Source organism: Crocodylus siamensis, chromosome 13 (assembly GCF_052110815.1).
Source record: "Crocodylus siamensis isolate JL-2025a chromosome 13, ASM5211081v1, whole genome shotgun sequence".
NCBI classification, from domain to species: Eukaryota; Metazoa; Chordata; order Crocodylia; family Crocodylidae; genus Crocodylus; species Crocodylus siamensis.
Window position 1 is genome coordinate 6,017,304 of NC_143407.1, and position 20,939 is coordinate 6,038,242.

General features: G+C 42.4%; 2 protein-coding genes across 5 annotated transcripts; one reads left to right on the forward strand and one right to left on the reverse strand.

The window, feature by feature from the left end:
* The first annotated feature begins 857 nt into the window (after positions 1 to 857).
* APOBEC2 (apolipoprotein B mRNA editing enzyme catalytic subunit 2) lies at positions 858 to 13,499 on the forward strand. The gene is made up of 3 exons (XM_090025816.1): positions 858 to 1,242; positions 12,019 to 12,563; positions 13,053 to 13,499. The coding sequence occupies exons 1-2, from the start codon at positions 1,094 to 1,096 to the stop codon at positions 12,554 to 12,556; spliced, it is 687 nt and encodes a 228-aa protein (XP_089881942.1). The 5' UTR covers positions 858 to 1,093; the 3' UTR covers positions 12,557 to 12,563; positions 13,053 to 13,499.
* Positions 13,500 to 14,412: 913 nt separating this feature from the next.
* OARD1 (O-acyl-ADP-ribose deacylase 1) lies at positions 14,413 to 20,834 on the reverse strand. Of its 4 annotated transcripts, none has more exons than XM_090025819.1 (5): positions 20,677 to 20,834; positions 19,774 to 19,918; positions 18,264 to 18,322; positions 17,152 to 17,264; positions 14,413 to 15,677 (listed from the first exon to the last, which is right to left on the reverse strand). In XM_090025819.1, exons 1-5 carry the CDS (start codon positions 20,710 to 20,712, stop codon positions 15,575 to 15,577), a joined length of 456 nt encoding a protein of 151 aa, XP_089881945.1. In that variant the 5' UTR covers positions 20,713 to 20,834; the 3' UTR covers positions 14,413 to 15,574. The 4 variants fall into 4 exon arrangements, with proteins under 4 accessions (XP_089881945.1, XP_089881946.1, XP_089881943.1 ...); XM_090025820.1 differs by lacking the exon at positions 20,677 to 20,834 and adding an exon at positions 20,167 to 20,607; XM_090025817.1 differs by lacking the exon at positions 20,677 to 20,834 and having other exon boundaries at positions 19,774 to 20,607.
* Positions 20,835 to 20,939: the final 105 nt, after the last annotated feature.

The following is a 20,939-nucleotide window of genomic DNA, read 5'->3' on the forward strand; positions in this document are numbered from 1 at the left end:
CCCACTTGCCACGTCCACTGCTACTTGCCTCTGTACAGCCTTCAGGCCCCACAGGCACACTCCAGTCCTGATCCTCAACCCCAACACAGGTCCCCATTTGTCCAGTCTCTTGATTGCTAGTCTGCCTTCCACCTAAGGGAATTACCAATCCAGCATCTACACTCATGGCAACAGCAGAACTGGAGAAAACCACTAAATAATGGAGAAATTGGAACCGTTTCATTATTTCATGGATTTCATAGACATTAGGGCTGGAAGGGACCTCGGAAGATCTTCAAGTCCAGCCTCCTAATTGCTAATTGATGATAATTTATCATTATCTATCTCTGTAGCAGCACCTACATGCACTATGGGCCTTCAGGACATTCAGGAAGGAGTGGTGTCCATGCCTAGTAGCTCACCAAAAATTGTGGAGAATGAGAAACAAATCCTGAACTGGTGTAAATCAACACAGCCCACAACTATGCAGGGCCTGACTTCAAAACTTTTGGAATGAAAATTTTGGCTTTGACATCAGTGGAAGCTACGCCGTGGACTTGAGTGGGATCCTCAGTTCACAACGTTCCCTCTGTGGAAACATGGGTCAGAATGGATGTACTTTTCCAGCTTTTTAAAAAGAACCGATGGGGGATTCCTCCTCTCCACTCCCACCTTTGCTAGAAGCATGGTCCTCCAAGGTCAGGCTGATAGTGCGTTGGCAAACCAAGGCAGTGGGGGAGTATTCCTGCCCCTTGCCAGCTTTCTGCCATCTGTGTGGATAAATAGGCAACTTCTGTTTGCAGGATTTTCCATCCATGACTTTACCCGCCCACAATGAATTCGTCACTTTAAATTAAAAAGGGGAGCGAGAGGGATTGTTAAAAGGCCTTAGCACAGGAGGAGACATCTGAGAGTCCTCTGGTCATCCTACCCAATCCAGTCTCTGCCATCGCTGCTTTGTTCCATATTTAGCTTCTGACAACTCTGCCTGTTGCTGGAACTCCCTGCTTCTATTTTCCCCTCACCCTGTGCTGTCTCTCTTCCTTGACAGCTCACGGACATTGCTCCTGCTCTTTCCGAGTGATCTTGACCTGGTACAGCCATAGCCAGCAAGATGGCTGAAAAGCAGGAAAACCCTGAAAACACCCAGAACGGTGAGCCGGAGCCTGAAAATGCAGAGCTGACTGAGGAGGAGAAGGAAAAGGAGAAGGAGAGGAAGAAGAAGGAACTGGAGGAACTGCCCCCCTTTGAAATTGTGTCAGGGTAAGAAATACTATTGCGTGATCTTAAGTTTAAAGAAACATGAGAGTGTAAGCCAGCAGCGACTCCCTTAGGTTCATGACTGATCTGAACAGGGTGAGGTTTCTGTCTAAGGCTTGATACTAGGTCATTACGGATGAAGCCTGGGGTCAGTGCAACACTGGAAAGAGATTTTTAAACACTGTTGAAATGGCATAAGTTGCAACCTTGTCTCTGGCTGAACATGTAGTTTGGATGATGCTTGTTGGAGTTTCACTCCATTTGTGAGAGTTAGATTCAAATCAGCCACTAAATGGTTGGATCCATCTATTTTATATTGTATAGGCCTGATTCTGCCACCTTTACAAATGCGCATACTATGCAAGTAGTTCCACTGATTTCAGTGAGACCCCCTATTAGGTACAATACTACTCCATGTAAAGGTAAAAGAATGGAGCCCTTGGGAAATATTTAAATCCTCATTTCAATTTTTGGAGAGGGCCAATGTAAACTTCTTTGTCAGTGGCTTAGGAAAATACCAAACGCTGGGCTGTACCTGCTTAATTGACTACAGGGGATAGATTTGCTAACCTGTAAAGGCTCACCACCTGCAGTCGAGGCTGACTTCTAAAAGAGCTTAGCTCATAAATCAGGCACCAAAATAGTGGACAATTTGCTAAATTGCTCAGGTCTCATGAGCTCCCTTTGTGACACTAACAGCCTGAATTTCAAATCTACTCAGCAGGGAGAATGCTGAAATCTTTGAGAGACGCGTCTACTTATTTAAGTGTCCGAATGGAAGAAGAGCTCTGTGGACATTTTGGTTCCATTTCTGAACGTTTAGCCCTTATTAAAAACCAAACCGCTATGTCTACAACTGTTCTTATTAAGTTCTGTTATAATTAACCATACAGACAATAGGAGGATGGACTAGTGATGAATCAATAGTCAAGTGACTATACATTAATGATATCTGAGGGACATACGCATCTAGGAAAATACGTCTGTCTAATCCGCTGTCCCTAACCCTTTCAAATATCTTTATTAATGTCATATCTAAATGGAGCTGTAAATAATTTACAGTATAACCTATGACCAGGGACACGACACTTTAAAAATAACATTAGGTAGTTCTACCTTTACTCTCTTTCAGTGGTTATCAAGCCAATGTGCTCAATTATTAAAGCAAGGCATGGTTTATAGCCTTTGCTGCAAACTTCAATGCAGGGTCTGAAAATCTATCTGGATATTACTGCCTATCTTAGCGGCAGCAGCAATAAAGATTCTCCAGTCAGTGCTTGGCTGGCAATTCTGATGAAGATACAAGAATTAGGATAGAATCCAGCTCTCTCCCATATGTAACTATGCGGCTCCATAAAACTACAGCAAACAAAAGCTTGTGGTCCATAAAACCTACAGAGCATATTCAAGGACATGTGGGGCACAAATATTTTCAGTAATAAGGTGCCACATTGATCTCAGTTTCTGACTGTAACAGAGGCACTTCCATAAACAAACACAATGTGACCATGGACCAGTGTCTACCTACCGTTAACCATAGAATGGGTAAGTTCAGGTCAGAAATGGTGACGGTTTCCTCACCTGCCATGCAGCAAGGGGTTTCATCTCTTTTGGTGAGGCTCTGATGGTACAGGACATTAGCCTGCATGTAATCATTTGCCTTTCTACTGAAACTCACAATAAATGAGACTTTGAGCCAGTTATACAGATGGCTTTTTACGACGTGGACATCTGTCCGCTAGGAGTGAGCTAAGCTCACAGAACTCATTTCATATAGATCAGAGACTCAGTACAATGCTCAGTGATTGCTTCTGGTCACTCGATGTGTCCAGGTAGATTTCTCAGCCCTGCTTTCTGTCACTTAAAACTAGAAATGTAAAGTAATGGTGCAATGTCTTCTAGATGCCCTCTTAACTCTAAAGAGTTGGATAGGAACATGAACGCTGATCACGTGTGAAGGACGCTTCTTGGTGTTGTTTTTGTCCTTTGCAGATAGTTCATTAAATGATGGGGCCGCTACAGTATTTGACAAACTGTCTTCTCAGGAGAGGTGAAGCATGAGAATAGTAGGGACTAGGGTTGAGATGTACCTGTGTGTGGAGACTCTTGGCGATAGCAGGTTCTGAGTGAGTTGCTTTGGTGCGGCTAAGGGAGAGAGGATGGCAGAAATAACAGGGAAGTAATTGCTTGTGATTAAGGTCCACTGGCGGAGCCGTGTGAGGGCCTAAGGCTTGAATAGACTTTCCAAATGATGATTAAACACGCTGGCAAGAGTGGGTGAGGACCAGCGACTAGAATAGTAGGGGCTTCTGCAAGTCAGGAGCAAAAACCTTAGACGGGGATTTGCTAGGGGTACAGTTGGGATCAGTTGCATAACACCAATGTGCACTCTGCTGGTGCTAACAGCTTTTCATTTACATGAGTATTAAATTCTACACATTGGCTGTCAAGCGAGACAAGACGATTAAGTCTTTGGAACTCACCTGCTCAGACCCTTTGGAGAAGAAATGCCTTGCGTTCCTTCCTCCCCATCGGTATGTAAGTATTTGTTCTGTGCACACTGCAATGATATTTGAGGAGCGCTCCCAACAATCTACCTCTGGCTAACTGCTGAACTCCAGCAACAGCCAAACCAGTTTCTCCCCTGATGATTGGTTTATTGACAACATGCTAGGCTATGGAGGATGAGGAATGGGGAACCAAATCGATGACAGGGAAATCCCAGAGGACCCTCAAGAAGCTAATTTACCCCAGTGTTTAATTGCCCATATTAAGATATGTTTGAATTTGAAAGGCCTGTGCCTGCTGGTTGGAATCTCCCTCTCTATGTGCCTTCCCTGGATGTGGTCCCCATTTGGATTTTTTAGTTATTAGCAATTTTTTAGCTAGCAGAGCCAGTTATTCTGCTAATGGATAACTTAATCATTAGTAATTTGCTAATTTAAAAGCCCAATCATCTGTGCTCAGTTGTGCTGTCTTGGGCTCAAGCGTTTCAGATATGATACCCAGCCATGTTTGTAATGCTGCTACCTGCAGCTCCAAGGATTCCAGGTTCTGGAAACAATCCAGTCACCCTTTTCAGGGATGTTAAACCCCTTTGGCCATTGTTATAGCTCAGCTGAGTGCTGCCATGTAAACTCAGTAGGATTCACAGTGATGCACACATTTACATTTCATAACAGGGTGAAAAGGAAATGCTCCATGGTGATGGCAAATCCTACCCCTCCTCCTTGGCCATGGGAGGCCTTGTTACAAGAGAGCTTGTTTGGGTCCACCGTAAATTTTTTGTCATCTGTTTGCTCAGCACGGCTCTGGCCATTAGTGAATGGCTGCTCTTGAGACAGTCATGAAACACTGGTTTTGCATCAGGTCTTTGTAACTAAAAACTGTAGCTTGTTTGAATTTTCATTGAAAGTACCGTTGAATTGGCTTTCCTCTTTCCTAGACAGTTAGAAGCTAGAGGTCATTGCCTTATAGCAGCTTCCCCAAAAGTTCATATTATAATTAGCATTGTGCCCACAAACTAAAGAACAAATGTATTCCACCCAGTTGGCATTCTTGAGCCCAGAGGCTTCTGTTTCAGAAAAGCTTGAAGCTTTTAGTTTTATCGGGGTACTGACAAATCACTAGGGAATAGTCTAGATACTCAGCACAGCAGTCTGGATGAATTATGTTTGAAACATTCCAATTATTTGTAAAAGGATTAAAAATAGCTTTTCTCTTTTCTAATGTTTCTATTTCTAAACTCGTAGTTACAGCACGGATTGCATGAAGCCGGGAGGCTTATGTCGTATTCCCTACCCTACCTTTATGTGATCTGAGCAAGTTTCTTAATGGAAGAATTATTAGTTGGTGCCCAATTCCCATTGCCTAACTTCGCTAAGTGCTTCTCAAAATTTCCTTTTTAATGCCTCTGTACCTCAGTTTCCCCTCTGCAGAATAAGGATAATTATATTTCCCTACCTCTGTAAAGTGCTCTGAGATCCCCAGATAAATGATTCAGGTGCCAAATGCAATTATATTGTCAGTGCTCCAAGTATGTTTCCTTTAATAGTCTTTTTAATGATCTGTCTGCAATTTTTTTGTACAAGTTTTATGTTTAATTAAAAAAAAACAGAGTCAAAGGAGCCTGATACAGCCTAATAAGAAGCTTCTTCTGACAGCACCTAAGGAGCTTATAAAGGGCAACACAAACATTTAATGAAGATCATAGGAGACATGCAAAAATAGACAGGCAATTTTGAACTTGTGCATGTCCCACAAGCTGCAGCTAAGCTGAACTACCAGCTGCTTTAGCAGGTGACAGTGAGGAAAATTATGACAGTTTGGGGTCTATATATGCTTATTCAAGGAGGCATTCATCTATATATGTGTGCATGCATGTGTGCATTATTGGTGTGTGTGTATGTGTGTTATGCAGTGAGCTGTTTTGGCAAAGGGAATCCCAATGGCCGTGAGTATTTTTGCTATCTGCTGTAGCCCAGTCTTGTGAGAACACTGGAGCAAAGAATTGCGAGCACAAAAGTAACCAGCTCAGTCACCGAGACACTAAATATTTGCACGTATAAATAAGTCCGAGAATAACATATGATAGGGCACAGGCTGATTTCTCCTTCTGGCATCCATCCATGACGTATGGAAACAGAATAAGGGAACAGGAGTCAGTGCTCCAGGTTTCTATTTGTTGGCCCCGCCAGACTGTTTCAGTAACTCTGAAGCAACGGATTATTTTCTTATCTCTTTCCCCACTTCTAAAATGGGGGTAACTGCATTCATACACCGTCTTTCTTTCAAAAGTGAGTATATATTATCTTAATTTTAAGCAGTATAGAAATCGTTACCCAGAGAGGATTTGAAACTTGCTCAATATCAGACAGTAAATAAGTATCAGGGCTAGGACCTGCTTTACTCATCAGCGTACTTTAGCTGTTTCCAGGTTGTGTTGTCAGGCTTAATTGTTTCTAAACTGCTTTGAGCCACTAAGATAAATAGTGCTAGAGAAATGCAAAATATCATAATTAATTACTATGAGTGTCTGAAATACATGTTCTAGTTCAGAGGTCATACTATCTACTGTCAGAGTGGATGCAGGGTGTTCATACATGTAGTTCTTTTCTTATTGCTCAGTCACTTGATGATGGATTTCACAGACTCACTGGGCATGTCTACATGTGCATTTACACCGGCTTAAATTTACTGTGCAGTAAGTGGGAATAGGCCAGCATCTGCATATGCAGGTATTAAAGCGCATGAATGCTGTGTGTGGACTGACTTGGGACTAAAGTTAGTCCCAAGTCAGTCCACACACACAGTGTTACTGTGTAGTAAGGCATTTACACTGGGCATCTACAAAGGCGTGTGCATTACTACACAGTAACTAATTGGGCATAGATTTGATACCTGCATGACACAGGTATCAAATTTATGCTCAAACTGGCATAAATTGCCGTATTTACTGCGTAGTATCGGCGTGCATGTATAGCTGAGTACCCATCATAAGCAGTAATTTCAGTTACTGCACAGTAAATGTGCATGTGTAAACACGCCCATTGACACCTAGCACAAATTCTGGTTGCTGGGAACAGAAACTCTGCCGTGTTGTGACAAGGACTTAGTTGTGTCCTCCCAGGGCAGATGTTTGGAATACACATTTGTGCTAGATTGTCCACACTGCTCTGATTTAGGTGGGATTAAGCTGATCCTTCCTGATATATTAGACTTTACATTATGTCAGCAGCACTCTGGACTTCGTTGCCTCTGTATCCATAGCGAGCAAGGGTTTCTGAACTGTCAGCCAGCTGCTTACACCCTTTGGAGAGTGCCTTTAGTTTCGTTTACAGGCCTCCGTACTGGAAGTAAAGTGTTATGCTAGATATTCCTTGTTGCTATGAAGACAGATTTTGTTTAGGAGACTAGGTAATCTCAGTCTGTTTCACAGATGACAGGACACAGATTTTATACAGGCTTTCATTGGAGGGCTTGATTTAACATCTGATTAATCAATAGGACTCTTTACTCTGACTTCAAGGGGCTTTGGCCTTACAATTCAAATAGCTCATTAAAACAGAGTCATATTATCCCATAGTGTAACTCTCTTGAAGTCAACAGATTTAAACGAGGAATTAATTTTCCCATGACTATGACATGGTACATTTTTAAACAAGTGTATAACATTGCATTATTTTAAAATGATTGCTTGTGGCTTTAGAAACCTGTCCCTGAAAAAAGGAGAGGATGGCTTCTGCTGATGGAACACAGCTAGGATGAACTCTTTGATTACAAAAGGAATCAGAAATGATCTCTGAGCTAAAGTCATGGGCTAAGTATAGACAGTCAAAAAGCCTGAGGCTGAAGCAATTCACTCTTTGCAGATCAGTCTAAGCTGCAGAGATTAAACTGAGACAACTGGACACACATCTACTTTTGATTCAGGAATTGCAGCCACATGTCTGCAGTGGCTCAGGCCAGAAGCCCAGGGGGCACTAAAGCATGGCTCTCTGGCATGTAGCCAGAATGGGCTATGTGTTCTCTTCCTCTTCCTGCTGCCCCCAAGGTCTCTGGGAATGGCAGTCCAGATGCACAGCAACAGGACTCTTCCTGCTTCCAGGAACAGGCAGGGGTTGCTTCCAGGTGCCTCTGTGATCTGTAGTCCAGTCACAGCCAGCAATAAATTTGAGCAGGGAAGAGGTGTTTAACCCCCCTCCCTGGCCCCAGGCCCCAGCCAGGGTTTGCCTGGCTGGGTGGGGCAGTCCCTGCTTCCCTCCCCCAACCCTTCTCTGCTGGAGCAGACAGCCAAGCTGAACCCAGGGCTAGAAAGCCATGCTGGGCTGCTGGGGGACTGTGATTTAACTTGAACCAAGAAGGGGCCTGGGACAGAAGTTTCATAAATCGGTTTGACCCCAATCAGTTAAGTCTGGTACTACATGCAACCAGGTTTATCTTAAAAAAATGGTTTATATGCACTGTACTTCTGTTCTGTTACAGGTTTAAACCAGTTTCTGATCACTTAAACCAGTGTAACTTCTGTCCCCATGAAGTTTGCAGTTCTCCAAGAAATGTAAATTTCTTAGACCCAAGGAACAAAATAGAAAAGGGCTTTCATTGAATCTAGGGGAGAGAGGCATTATACTAAATTATAGTCTGGTCCTGCTCCTTAATGAATATGGTGGGAGTTTCATCAGTCGCTTGAAAAGAAACAGGACTGGTCCTTAATGAGGTATTTCCAAGTCATCTAATCTACAAGGAGGAAGGTCAAAATGTTGTGAAGAGAAATACGTTGAAAAGTAATCTTGCCAGAGATATTCTGGGTTTTCTAAATCAGGGGAATTTGCACAGACGTGCACAAGAGCAAGGTCATAATGCAGACCAGGACAAAAGAGAGCTTGCATTTGGGCAGTACATCTACATTAGATGTTATATAGGTGTAACTGTATCAATGTAACTCGCCCTAGTTTAGCTAGCCCCTCAGTTCCTCCAGCCCTCTTTTCTTGAGTACAGATAGACACTACCAAAGTCTGATGCAAAGACTACTGAAATTAGCGGGAGACTTTCCAGTGACTTCACTAAGCTTTGGATCAGGCCTCCATCATCCTTCAAGTTGCCTTTTGAATCAAAATGTATCAGACAGGTAAGGTTTCAAGAACAGACAAGATAGAGTCTACTCGTATTTCTCAGCTTGTAATTAGCATCATGCTTAGCGACAGCAAATACGGTATTTATAGTCTACAACTGTCCTGGTGCCAAAGCACATCCAAAATGGTAGGATTTATTTCCTTCTCTTAAGCCAAAATACAGAGGCTTTGGCTGTGCTACCATTTTCCTTCACCTATATATTAACACGAGCGGCAGCAAGCGACATTTGTATAGAAACCCTACAGGCATTATTTTAACTATCTCTGTTATCATTTTAATCACTGCTTTGTGCAGGCCTTAGAGCAGATTTAAAAAGACCTAAATCACATGGTGTACAGTGCAGCTTAGACTGTTGCTAAGGTTAGATCTACCCTATAGACTTCTGCTGACAGAGTTATGGCAATTGGGATGGTAAAGAGTCGTGATCCCCAAGCTGACTTACGCGTATAGTCGGTTAAGGAGCAGCGACACCAAGAACACTGTGGGTTTGCCGACACAGCTTGGTTGCCTGGGAAAGTGGCCTTTCTATGCCAGTATAAACTGCAGTTTCGCCAGTGTAGTTGCATCCATTTTTGGTGGTATAGCATACTGGTACTTCTATACTTGTAAAAAACCTCCTAGTCTAAGCATGGACTGTAGAGCATCACAGTTAGGCAATCTGAGCCACAGCTTTTGGTGCCTAATTTCTTTAAGTGAGGTTATAAAATCTTTGTCCTTGTCAGACTATTCACACCTTTATGTACATTTTTATAGCACGTGCTTTTCAGCACCAAGCACAGTGAGGCTCTAACACTGCCCAGGGCCCTAGACACCAATGTAACACAGGTTTGGTGGGAGATCTCCTCTGTTTTAACTTTACCCAATGCCTGCTGTAGAGTAGCACCAGCTTCATTAAAGGGTCTTGACTTCATTTGGAAGACACAAACAGAATATACAGCAAAGCTGGAACTAATGGGAAAGTACTCTGGGAGATCCTGTTACTGAGATTAAACAACCGTGAACAACTGCATTTACACTTTTAGAATAATGTGCCAAGAGTGCAACAAGAAATGTACTAGCTTCTAACGTTCTGTAGCATCAGAAGGGGCACAGCACTTTTCAAGAATTTTCTGCGTAAAATGCTATTTGTTCACATGTAACCTCATTAGCTAGAGCCGCCGTAGACGACTACACGGCTGTCTGACCACATAGCTCAGTCCTGATCTCCATTATGGAGTCCTAGGCCCACATATACTTCTGTCATAGCCTGATGCAAAGTCACTAGGCTTTGCACGTAGTCCTCAGAGCACATACCTCAGTCCTTCTGAGCAGCAATCTGCATAAGTTCTGGATCTCTTCCAAGTTGTTTGCTTAAAGGTAGCATTAGTAATGGTGCTGAATCATACTGACAGCACAGGGTGGCTTTATGATATGAGGCTAGATTTGAGGTCACCAAACTCATTTTCATTTCTGACCTCAAACAGGGTTTAAACTTAAGTCCTCAGAAGTGAACGAATGGTACATTCACATGTTGTTCCAAGTTACATATTCATCGTATTTATTCGTAGACTCTCCATGTTTCTGCACCAACCACCTCCACCCTCTCCAGAACCTCTTTATACATGAGGTATTGCATCTTTCCCATTGAGGAAGAAAACAAACCACTCCATAAACCAGTGTTTCTATCCCATCTAAGGTGGTCAAGTCTCTAAGAAGCTTTCCTGACCTTTTCTCAGTGTGCCCCCCAGAGAAGCCTGAAATAACAGACTTTGCTCGGCAGCTAGATGATCCAGGGATGGAAGTGAGATTTTACTCACTGTTTTACAAGATGAATTATTTCCTTACTAGGAATATTAAGGTTACAGGTCCTTCCAAGACTCAAAAGGGCAAAGAATAAGACGGCAGATTAACAGTGTAACAAATGAAGTGTAAAGTGCAATTACCTTTGATTTCCCGATACAGGATTTTGGCTACTTAAAGCATTGTCATTCACACCGCCTGGTGAGCACGCACCGAGTCACATAACATTTTGTCAACATTTGACAAGAGATTTTATCATGTGACAATGTGGGAGCCCCCTATGTGCAATGGCTACTAAGGTGGATTTTTATTGTGACAAAATGCAATGACTGCAGATAAAATGTTAAGCAGAGTCACCACACAGAACTGAGGAAAGGTCACACAAGCAAGCAGGTGCCATGAAAAGGCTTATCAAATTCTTCTGCACACCAATTGTGTTAGTAAATAAAGGTCCTAGCTATGGCGACTCAACACTTAAGGAATGGATTATACCTTCCCTAAATAATTCCAGAGAACACGCTGTTCTGACTTGAAATGGAAAATGACCAGAAGCAACAGCATTACAGAGACATTAATTCATGCTGATTAAATTAATTTGGAAACCTAGAATGGAAATGGACAGTTGCTGGTTATCATGAGTGACCAAATTAATCCCTAGCATGAGCAGAAACAGGTGTGTGACTTTAGTAGAAGCACTTATATTAGGTCTCTCTTTGGACTCACATATCCATATTAAACCAAAACAGAGCACAACTCAGCACAGTTGATGTCACAGCGCCAGATCCAGGAGAGCCATGTGCTCAAGGCTCTGGACTAGAACTGTGGCAGAAGGGAAGGATGGGAGAGGGGCACTTGACAGAACAGAACCTTAAATCATAATGGTAAGGATGCTGCAGATGGAGATTATAGTGCACTGGCAGAACCGTGTGATGGTTTAAGACTAAGATGCAAAGGATACAGCCCTGACTTGAGATGCACTAACAAACTTGAGTCAAGGAAAGCCATTTCTCTTGCTTATGCAACACAGAACAGCAGGCACACACAAATGTGTGTCTGCGTGACACATGGAAGGAGTGAGTCTCTTATAGCCGTGTCTGATATGTTCACAGTAGATATTATGGGTTCCTAGGACAGATGCATCAAAAATAAGTCAACCAAAGTAATCAAGGGAGTACACAGGACCTCCCAATATTCATGTAGCCTTATCCTGAGTTGTAATTATTATCCTAGTCTTAACAATGAAGAGCCAAGACAAATGCTAGATTAAGTGACTTGCCCAAGGTCACGTTGGAATACAGGCTGAGACAAGGATTGCAGGATCTGTTAAAAATACTAAGGGGTTTCTCTTGCTCTCTTCTTTTTCCGCAGGGAACGCCTCCCTGCCTTCTTTTTCAAATTCCAGTTCAAGAATGTGGAATATAGCTCAGGCAGGAACAAGACCTTCTTATGTTATATTGTAGAAACCCAAGGCAAAGAGTCAGGGACCATTCGGGGTTACCTGGAGGATGAGCACGCAGCAGCCCATGCCGAAGATGCTTTCTTTAATACCATCTTGCCTGAATGTGAATCCAGCCTGCGCTACAATGTCACCTGGTACGTCTCCTCCAGCCCCTGTGTGCCCTGTGCAGAGCGAATAGCTGAGATTCTGAAGAAGAACAAGAACCTGCGCCTTACTATCCTGGTGAGCCGTCTTTTCATGTGGGAGGAGCCCGAAATGCAGGCTGTCCTGAAGAAAGTGAAGGCAGCTGGCTGCAAGCTGAGGATTATGAAGCCTCAAGACTTTGAATATGTTTGGCAGAATTTTGTGGAGCAGGAGGAAGGGGAATCAAAGGACTTCGTGCCCTGGGAGGACATTCAAGAGAACTTCCTGTATTATGAGGAGAAGTTGGCTGAGGTTCTACACTGAGACTCATGTGAGTAAGGGTTTCCATTTGCTCATCTACCTTTTTGTTGCCTCTGGGTTTTTAAGGGACAAATAGAAAGCTTTTCAAGGTGCTATTGCTTCCCTCTGTGCCCAGCTAGGGATGCCAGTACTAAGCGTCAGGATGATCTCCCCAGCAGTACCCTGCCCTCTTCCACTCTCCTGTACAGCAGGGCCAGGCAAGTTAAGACGACAAGACCCAGGCCGTCAAAAATACTTGTAGGAATACACTCACTCTTCACAGAGAACCAAAGAGAAAAGTCATTAGACATAAAAAGAACGTTCCATTGTTCCCTGAATGAGCAGTTTTGCATGACAGATAAGAGAACTGAAGGGATAACAGGTGACTGTAGTAGTTCTATGGCCTCAACAGAGCTGGTACAGCATTTCATCCCTTCTCAATACATTGTTTTGTATGAGACGGTCTCTTTAATCAATAAAACATTTGAAGCTGGTAACATCTGTCTCTCTCTTCCCCCAGGGCCAGTTTGTAAGAGATCTGTTACGCAATGAAGAAACAAGCATGACAGACTTGGACATCTGCGACACTCCTTCAGCTTTCCCATCTAGCAGGATGCAACATAAACCTCTAGCAGACATGGCCCTGATGGACTAACATATATATTTATCATGCAGCATTTTTTGGTGTTTGGGGTTTTTTAGAACGTAATCCTGCATTGTTTCTGTTAACAGGAAAGAGAGACAAATGTGCCATGGTTAGAGACAGAAATGAAATGGACTTCAATGGAATTTGAAAAACCACAGTGCAGGCCCCAGACGATAGAAGAGCTTTAGCGTAAAAGAATATTTAGATAAGAGCAGGGCTGCAAATTAGATAAGCATATTTGGCAAGTGTATATTTTATAAATAGTGATTTTTTTTTAAAAAGAGAAAACTAGCAATGCAATTAAAAGAAAGCAAAGCATTATTCATTCTTTTCCTTTGTATACAACTAAAAGCATGGCCTAACTTGGCAGCTAACTGGTCTAGTCTGGCACAGGCAATATGATGGACTCTCCAAGTAGCGTAAGCACGTTGAAAACATCAAGTATCTTCTCCCTTTGGCTGCCAACATATTCACGCTACAAAACTGGAAAGGGGCAAAACAAGTTTAATACGTGAGTAGCCACAACTGCACTTCATAGTATCGGTCATTTCTCCCCTTCCCAAACAGACTAAATGAAATCTAACAGGTGAGATTATAGCCTGACATCCTACCCATGCAGCCATTCCACATTTCAGAGTGGGACATAATAGTACATAAGACTCTTCCTGTCCTAACCAGTTGAGCGTCTCCATGGGTGAAGAAGTAGAGAGAAAAATGCAGGGGTGTAACAAATATGGAGAATGGACAGAAAGCATATGAGACCGCTCAGCCAAAAAAATTGAATTTGATAAGGTTTGCTTCTTTAATCCATAACATTTGTTTCTAACCTACTGTTATGGGCTTTGTGGTGTTTGACACAAGCTGTACCACACAATATCACAAGGAACAACTGACTCAGAAGGTGCTAAAAGAGTATAAGATTAGCATAGTCTTACATGTTGTCCTATGAGACGTTATTGCTATGCAGAAATGCTGAATATAGTTGCTGTGGATTTACTGTACATTTAGTACCAGATTTCATTTATTTATGCACATTTTGGTGCCTATTTATACATTCTTTGATTCAGTAATCCAAACACTGCCCATTGATCCAAAGCAGTCTTTTTTAGATATTTGTACACTTAGCTACTTTCGCTGAATAACTACTGTCCTTCTACAAGAAGATAACAGGTGGTCAGATACACGAGCTTTAAATTTAAGGAACAGAAAACATTTTCTACTGATCTCACTAGGCTACCTGTATTAGTTCTTGTGGATTAAACTAGGAAGTAGAGATAATGACAGAGCACTTCAGTATAAGACTCCAAGTTCAGGATAAGTACTACTTTGAATCACGCACTGCAGAGTAAGTTACTGCAGGAACAAAAATTTTACAACTGAAGTTTACTAATCAATAGTTGTGTTATGGTGGTCTGCTGGATTAAATATGCTATTCATTAGTCATTTGCTCACTGCAGCTTAGCAAAAACAAATGTAAAAACAGATCAATCCTTACATACTGCCACAGTTAGAACTCCAAAAAAACTTTAGGTAAGAAAAACAAATGAAGAAAACTACAACTACACCTTTACATTCGACACTTGCCCATTCCTTCCCAGGCACTGGTGCACGATTACTGTACCAACTAGTACTACCTAATACCTTTGTTCCACAAACAAACTAGGTTTTCTTTAAACGTTCAGGCTTCCTCTAAAATGTAATTAAGAGAAAGACAAATACAGGCATGGCTTACAACACAGGGATTACACCCTAGTTTCAAGAGTAGAAAAGCAAGGCTTAAGAGTATGATGCTGAGGTGGCATATATCTGGAAAAGCATGCAACATCACTTGTGTTTGAAAGAATACTTTAATTTTAATCATTCAACACACAAAGGAAAACAAGCCTCATTGATGACATGAACACTGTAAAACTGTAAATCAAAATGACAGGGCTACATAATTCTTCACCTACCCATTCTGTAAAACAGAGTAAAACACATACAAACTCAGTTCCAAAGACCCAAAATATTAAGAATGCCAAAAGAGCTTATACAGCTATACACAATAACCGTTTTCAACAGAGTGTTTAGCAGATGGGGCAACAGAGAAACACTGACATCAGGTGACTCACTGTGCAACTTGCAGGTGAGAGTCCCTGAGGGATATACGTGACCCTGAAGATTAAGATTAAATACTTTACTTCTTCACTGGAAGTCTGCACACCATATTCCAAACTAGTTGTTTTCAGAGAATAGCTACCGTCCACTGAAAAACATGAACCCAACAATGAGTTATACCTGGAAAGAGAGGACTGGGCTGTGCCTCATATGCAGCCGTTCCTCATCCATCAATTAACAAATTACCTCTCCCCAAAACAGGAGAAATAAAACAACCATCCCCATGAAGGCCCTTTTGTTCAGAGGGTGTAAACTGTGATCTTTATGTCCGTGTCCTCGAATACTTCTCCAAGTATCGCTGAAACCTTACTCCATTCCAGGCGGTCAAGTCCACATCCAATCCTGGAAAATAAGGGTAGCAAACAGGCTGTGATGAGCTGCTTCTGACTGTAGTAGAGCTCACAAGCAGACACAAAAGATGATCAAAAGGCAATTTCAGTGTCTAAGAACTGTCATGGGAAAAATACCAGATACTAAAGGGCTCTCTCCTCCACAAGAGAAAGGATTAACAAAACCCAATGGAATTTACATATTTGCACCTGATTTCTAACTCGAATTTGTGTGTTTTTAACAGAGGACCATTAACTACTAGAATAAACTGCTCTAAGAGAAGCAGCGAATTTTCCATCTTTTTGAAGTCTTCAAATCAAGACTGGATGCCTTTCTAGTAGGTGTATTTTAGTCAACTAGCCATAAGGCTTAATACAGGACAGTCAGTGTTATACAAGTCAGAATAGATGCTCTAACGGTTCCTTTTGGTCTTCTATGACAAAAATGGTATAATTTCACCCTCTCCCACTGTCTAACGGGAAGGAAAAAAATGTAAACTTCTCTCAGATGAGCTGAAGAAATTAATGATATAGTTCATGCATTTCTCTGCAGTGTAATTTGCTGCCGGAAAAACAACAGGGTGGACAGAGCAAGAATAACATGCAACCACAACGTAACAGTGTATGTCAACAGCATTGCTCAAGACTATATCAATGCAAATAATTATGAGGTATCTTTGAAAGCGAGATCGTCCAAAGCTGATCTAGAGGAAGAAGATGTGGTTCTAGAACTAGTGAGATGAACTAAAGGACAATGATATTTGTCTTGTGGCCTAGACTCATCCTGCTGATGGAACAGCAGCTCTTGTTTAAGGATACTACAAAAAAAAAAAATCACACTCTGCATGGCATCTTTCTATAGCCAACACCCCCGCCAAAACTTAAGACACAGCATGTAGTCTCCAAAAAGTAGTCATCTTCAGCTATTGCTACCTGGTGTAGATAGAAAGGAAAAGAGTTCTAAGACGAGATGTGAAGGATGCAGGATGATGCATGCTGATTAGAGACAAGTGGAACCCATCACCAAAAATCAATGTCAATTCTGTTCACTACAGGCAAAAAGGGAAACAGACTCCTTTCCCTGTCTCCACAGTTCAATCTCAGGATTATTTTGTGAATTAAATTCAACCAAAGAGATTCCCAACTGAATATAAGATTGACGAATGTAATGTGGAGAATCCCCGCGCCCCCTTACACAGAAACATGCAATAATCTGGAGATTTCAGGCATCTGTGATGAGTGGTACTAACTACCTCACTAATAATTAAAAGTATGCAGGAAAAAAAGGAGAATCCTGTCTGTTTTGCTGACCACTGAACTCAATTGGTTTGGGGTCACACAGTTCAACTGAACAACCTTAACAGAACAAAGCAATTGTACTACAGCAATCATTAAGCTTTTATATCATGGTGAATAGGCATGTCCTGAACGTCCATTCTGCACAAGGGACAATAAAACATTTACTTTTCAGTATCTTAATCTCTCACCTAGGCATAGAAATATCAGTAACCCCATTGTTCAAACAATGAGTCTTCATGGCAACTAAACTCTTTCGCATATTCTCATAAGTTGGTTTATGGGAGACCTTCTTCTTTGTAATCTGCATAAAGCATAGAAATTAAAGGTAGTTTTGCATTAGCAACAATCACACAAGTAATTTGCTTCTTGAAAAATATGCTTATGTCACGCAAATCTAAGCCACAACCTGCTGACCACCACTGCTCACTAACATATATAGCAACTCGGATCAAACTAATCATTCCACTGCAATGTGGGCATACACTGTCATTTAGATATTTAACTATACATGTAATTACTGATCACAAGGCAAAACATGTCAGGACTCTAAAAACAGCATTTATGAAGGCAATATCCTAGTAAAAGTTAAATGCTTTTGAGAATTTTCCTATTTCAAAATGCAATACAATCTTTGCCATTATCAAGCATTAGGATTTTGCTCATCTGGCTCACATGTGAATACAAATATTATGTTCAACTTCCTTGGACAAGCATACAGCTTGTGTCTTAGAACAAATTATTGAAAGCAAAAACAATAATGTAACCATGTGGAAAAAACAGAGTCTTCATATTAGGGAGGCTTATTCAGCACAATCTTAAAAACCAGGAACTTGGCTATCATCTCGAAAACATGACATGACTCAAGGAGACTTATGCTCTCTGTGAAACAGGGTGGTAAAGCCTTGCCCTGGGACTTGGATATTTTTCAGTTTGTTCAAAATTTGTTAAAGTATATTCTAAGTGCAGGCATATATATGTATCCTTATAATAATAATAATAATAATAATAATAATAATAATAATAATAATAAAGAAGTTTATCAAAGCTATCAGATCAAAAATTTCAGAGACCATAGAAAAGGCACAAAAAATAAAAAAGGCAGCAAAACAAACATTCCCTTCCTGCCCACCTCAGCTCTGACCAAAGAGAAAATGAGATCATTTGTTAAACTTTGGCATTCTCCCAAGAAGGAAGCCAAGGCACTGAGACTAGTTTATTACACGCATTTGCTTTGGCAGCTTAAGTTAGTGCAAATTGCATGGTTTAGCAACCAAGCCCCTGACTTGCGTTCCTTTCTTACCAAGTAGTAAATATATCGATCATCTCTCTTCAGAACTGCTACCTCCCCAGACTTCTTTTCTAAGACACATAACAACAGAAGCAAGCACTGGAATTTATTGTGATTCAAATGTTACAACTTGAAACTGGTGAACCTAGCAATACGTTCTTAATTTGTAAATAATTTTTTTAAAAACATATTGGTAAAAATAAATAGAGGAAGTGTTTTTACTTTTCTCTGCATATTTACCCAATTTTACCGTTTCCCATGAATACTCAGATTCTCCTGTTGTGTGTATTTTATTTTGAGTGGCTACATAAAAAACAAACAAACCACACAAAAATTGACAGAGTTAGAAAAACAGTAGTGTCTGAAATCTCTGCTAAAATTTTTAAACTGATTACTTTCAGCTTGATATGATCCTTAACTCTGACAACTAAGTAAAAATGCAGATATAGCATAAAATCTGTTAGCTTTTGCAAGAGGGGGAAGGGAAGAAAAATCGTAAGAGTCTAAAAAAATCCTGTGTGGATGCAGTTGCCATCTAAATCCAATCCTGCAAACACCTGCATGCAGGAATATTCCTGTTGAAGCCAGCAGGTGCTTCAAGGTAAGCATGGCCATGTTTGTAGGACTGAACCTGAAGATGCCTGTCTCTATCACCTCCCACTAAAATGCAACAATTTCCCTTTTTGCAGCAGGTGCCTAGAGGCAATGGCTGGGACAACCTGCACCCAAGGGATTGGGAATGTATCATACAAAAGAACAGAGAATATCATTTTTCTGAAGATGACTTGCAGGATCAGGGCCTGAACTGCATTCCATCTAATCAGGACCTTTGTGTCCCGAAGTCACACAACTAGGAGTCACAAAGCAGGAGAGATTAATCCTGGAGCTGCTATCTTTTTCTGTTGCTGTTCTCAGGTTGGTTTGTTTTTGTTGGGGGTGGGGGAGGGAGAGGATTTTTTAATTTTTTTTTTAAAGAGGTAGTGCTCTCAGGATGGCCCAGCCTGGTGGTTAACTATCTCTGAGTTAATAAGAGCTGTAGTAAGTATTCCCCTTTGTCCAAATCAATGAGCTCTGGACTCTATCCTGATAGATGCATTCACATTCAGAACGCACTTGAAGACTGCTTCCCTCTTTTCCCCTTTGTACTGTTTGCCCCTTTACCAGGAAAACAAATGCAAAAACACCTTTTGCCTTTGAACTGCTAAGGTCACACCTGTGGAAAAAACCCCAATACCATCATTAAATTAAAAAATTAAGGCCTCAACTTCCATTATTATCATTTATACCATAATCCCTGTTTGTGATCCAGTTTATTGTACTAGGCGCTGTATTCAAAAAGAGATGAGCTAAATCACTAGCCCAAATAGGTCAAAGAAAATGTCTGAAGATCCCATGTAGCCAGCTTTTAGTTACTGCTATGTTTGATGTTGCACAACTACTTTGCATAGGTAGGGATTAGTGCTGGAGAACGACGCTATTCATACATTGACTGTGACCAACCCTTCCCAGAAACGTCACTCACGCTGATCCAAGAGCTCTTCTACGCCACCAAACTTTTTCTTAAACACCACGGCTATGCCGGCCCCCATGCGACAATCCTCGCTGATACAGTGAGCCAACGAGTCCGTGCTTGGGCATGAAAAGAGATCCCCCTTTGCGTACCTGATCTGAAAAACAGCAAATGCAAATACAAGCTGAACGAAGACATTTTTGACTAGCTTTTCAGGAAGAAGAGAAGAAAAGCCTATTAGAAAACAGGTCAGAATAGGAGAGCAGACATGGCACTTGGGTTGGGGAACCAATCCCATATTAACAAGCGAAGAGCAATTAAATCTTAGCATCCGTATCTTCAAAACTTTTCTGGCAGGTCAGGGGCCCACAGGACATCTAATCTGTGTGTTGTAGGGAAACAAACCTCTCGAATTAAGAAAAATTGCACTGCGGAAGCTCTTTGGGGGGAAGCCAACAAGGGTCGCCCTGCTCTGCCGGCATTTCCAGACCGGGAGGAGCTGGTTGCCCACTGCGACCAAGCGGCGGCCTGTTTCGAGGCGAGCGTCTCACCCCGGAGGTCAGAGGTTGAACTCGGGACGCCCCAATCCCATACTCCATCATGTCATGGGGAAAGGAGGTAGCTTGACCCCCCACCCTGCCTGGGGGGGAACTCCCAACATTTGGGGGAACGGGGGCAGCTCAATTCCCAGCTCCGTGAGAGGCCAAACAGGGCTGCACAGCGTCACCCCGCCACGGCGCAGGGAGGCCCGATCCTGGGGGTATCAATCCTGGAAGGGGGAGGGGGGGCCCGATCCAGGGGGGGCCCGGTCTTGGGCGTGTCAATCCTAGGGCGGGAAACACGATCTCGGGGGGGGGGGGGGCTCTCAGGCCTGAGGCCCGTTTGCTCCGCTCAGCCCCCGCCCCAGAGACGCACTCGCTCCGCCTCGCCCGCCGTAGGGGCGCTGGTCATGGTGGCGTCCACAGGCTCCTCAGCGGCGAAGACCGCGGGGGATTGAGTGTGGGAGGGGAAGCCTCGCAACCACCGGCCCCGCCCACCCTGATGCGTCAGCGGCGGCACTACATGGTTCACCCTAGCACCCCATTGGTACGGCCCACTCCCAAATGAAATGGCCGCCGCCGCTTCTCTAGGCAGCTCGGCGGACCACCGTCTCTATGGTAGCCGCCCAGAACTTTCGG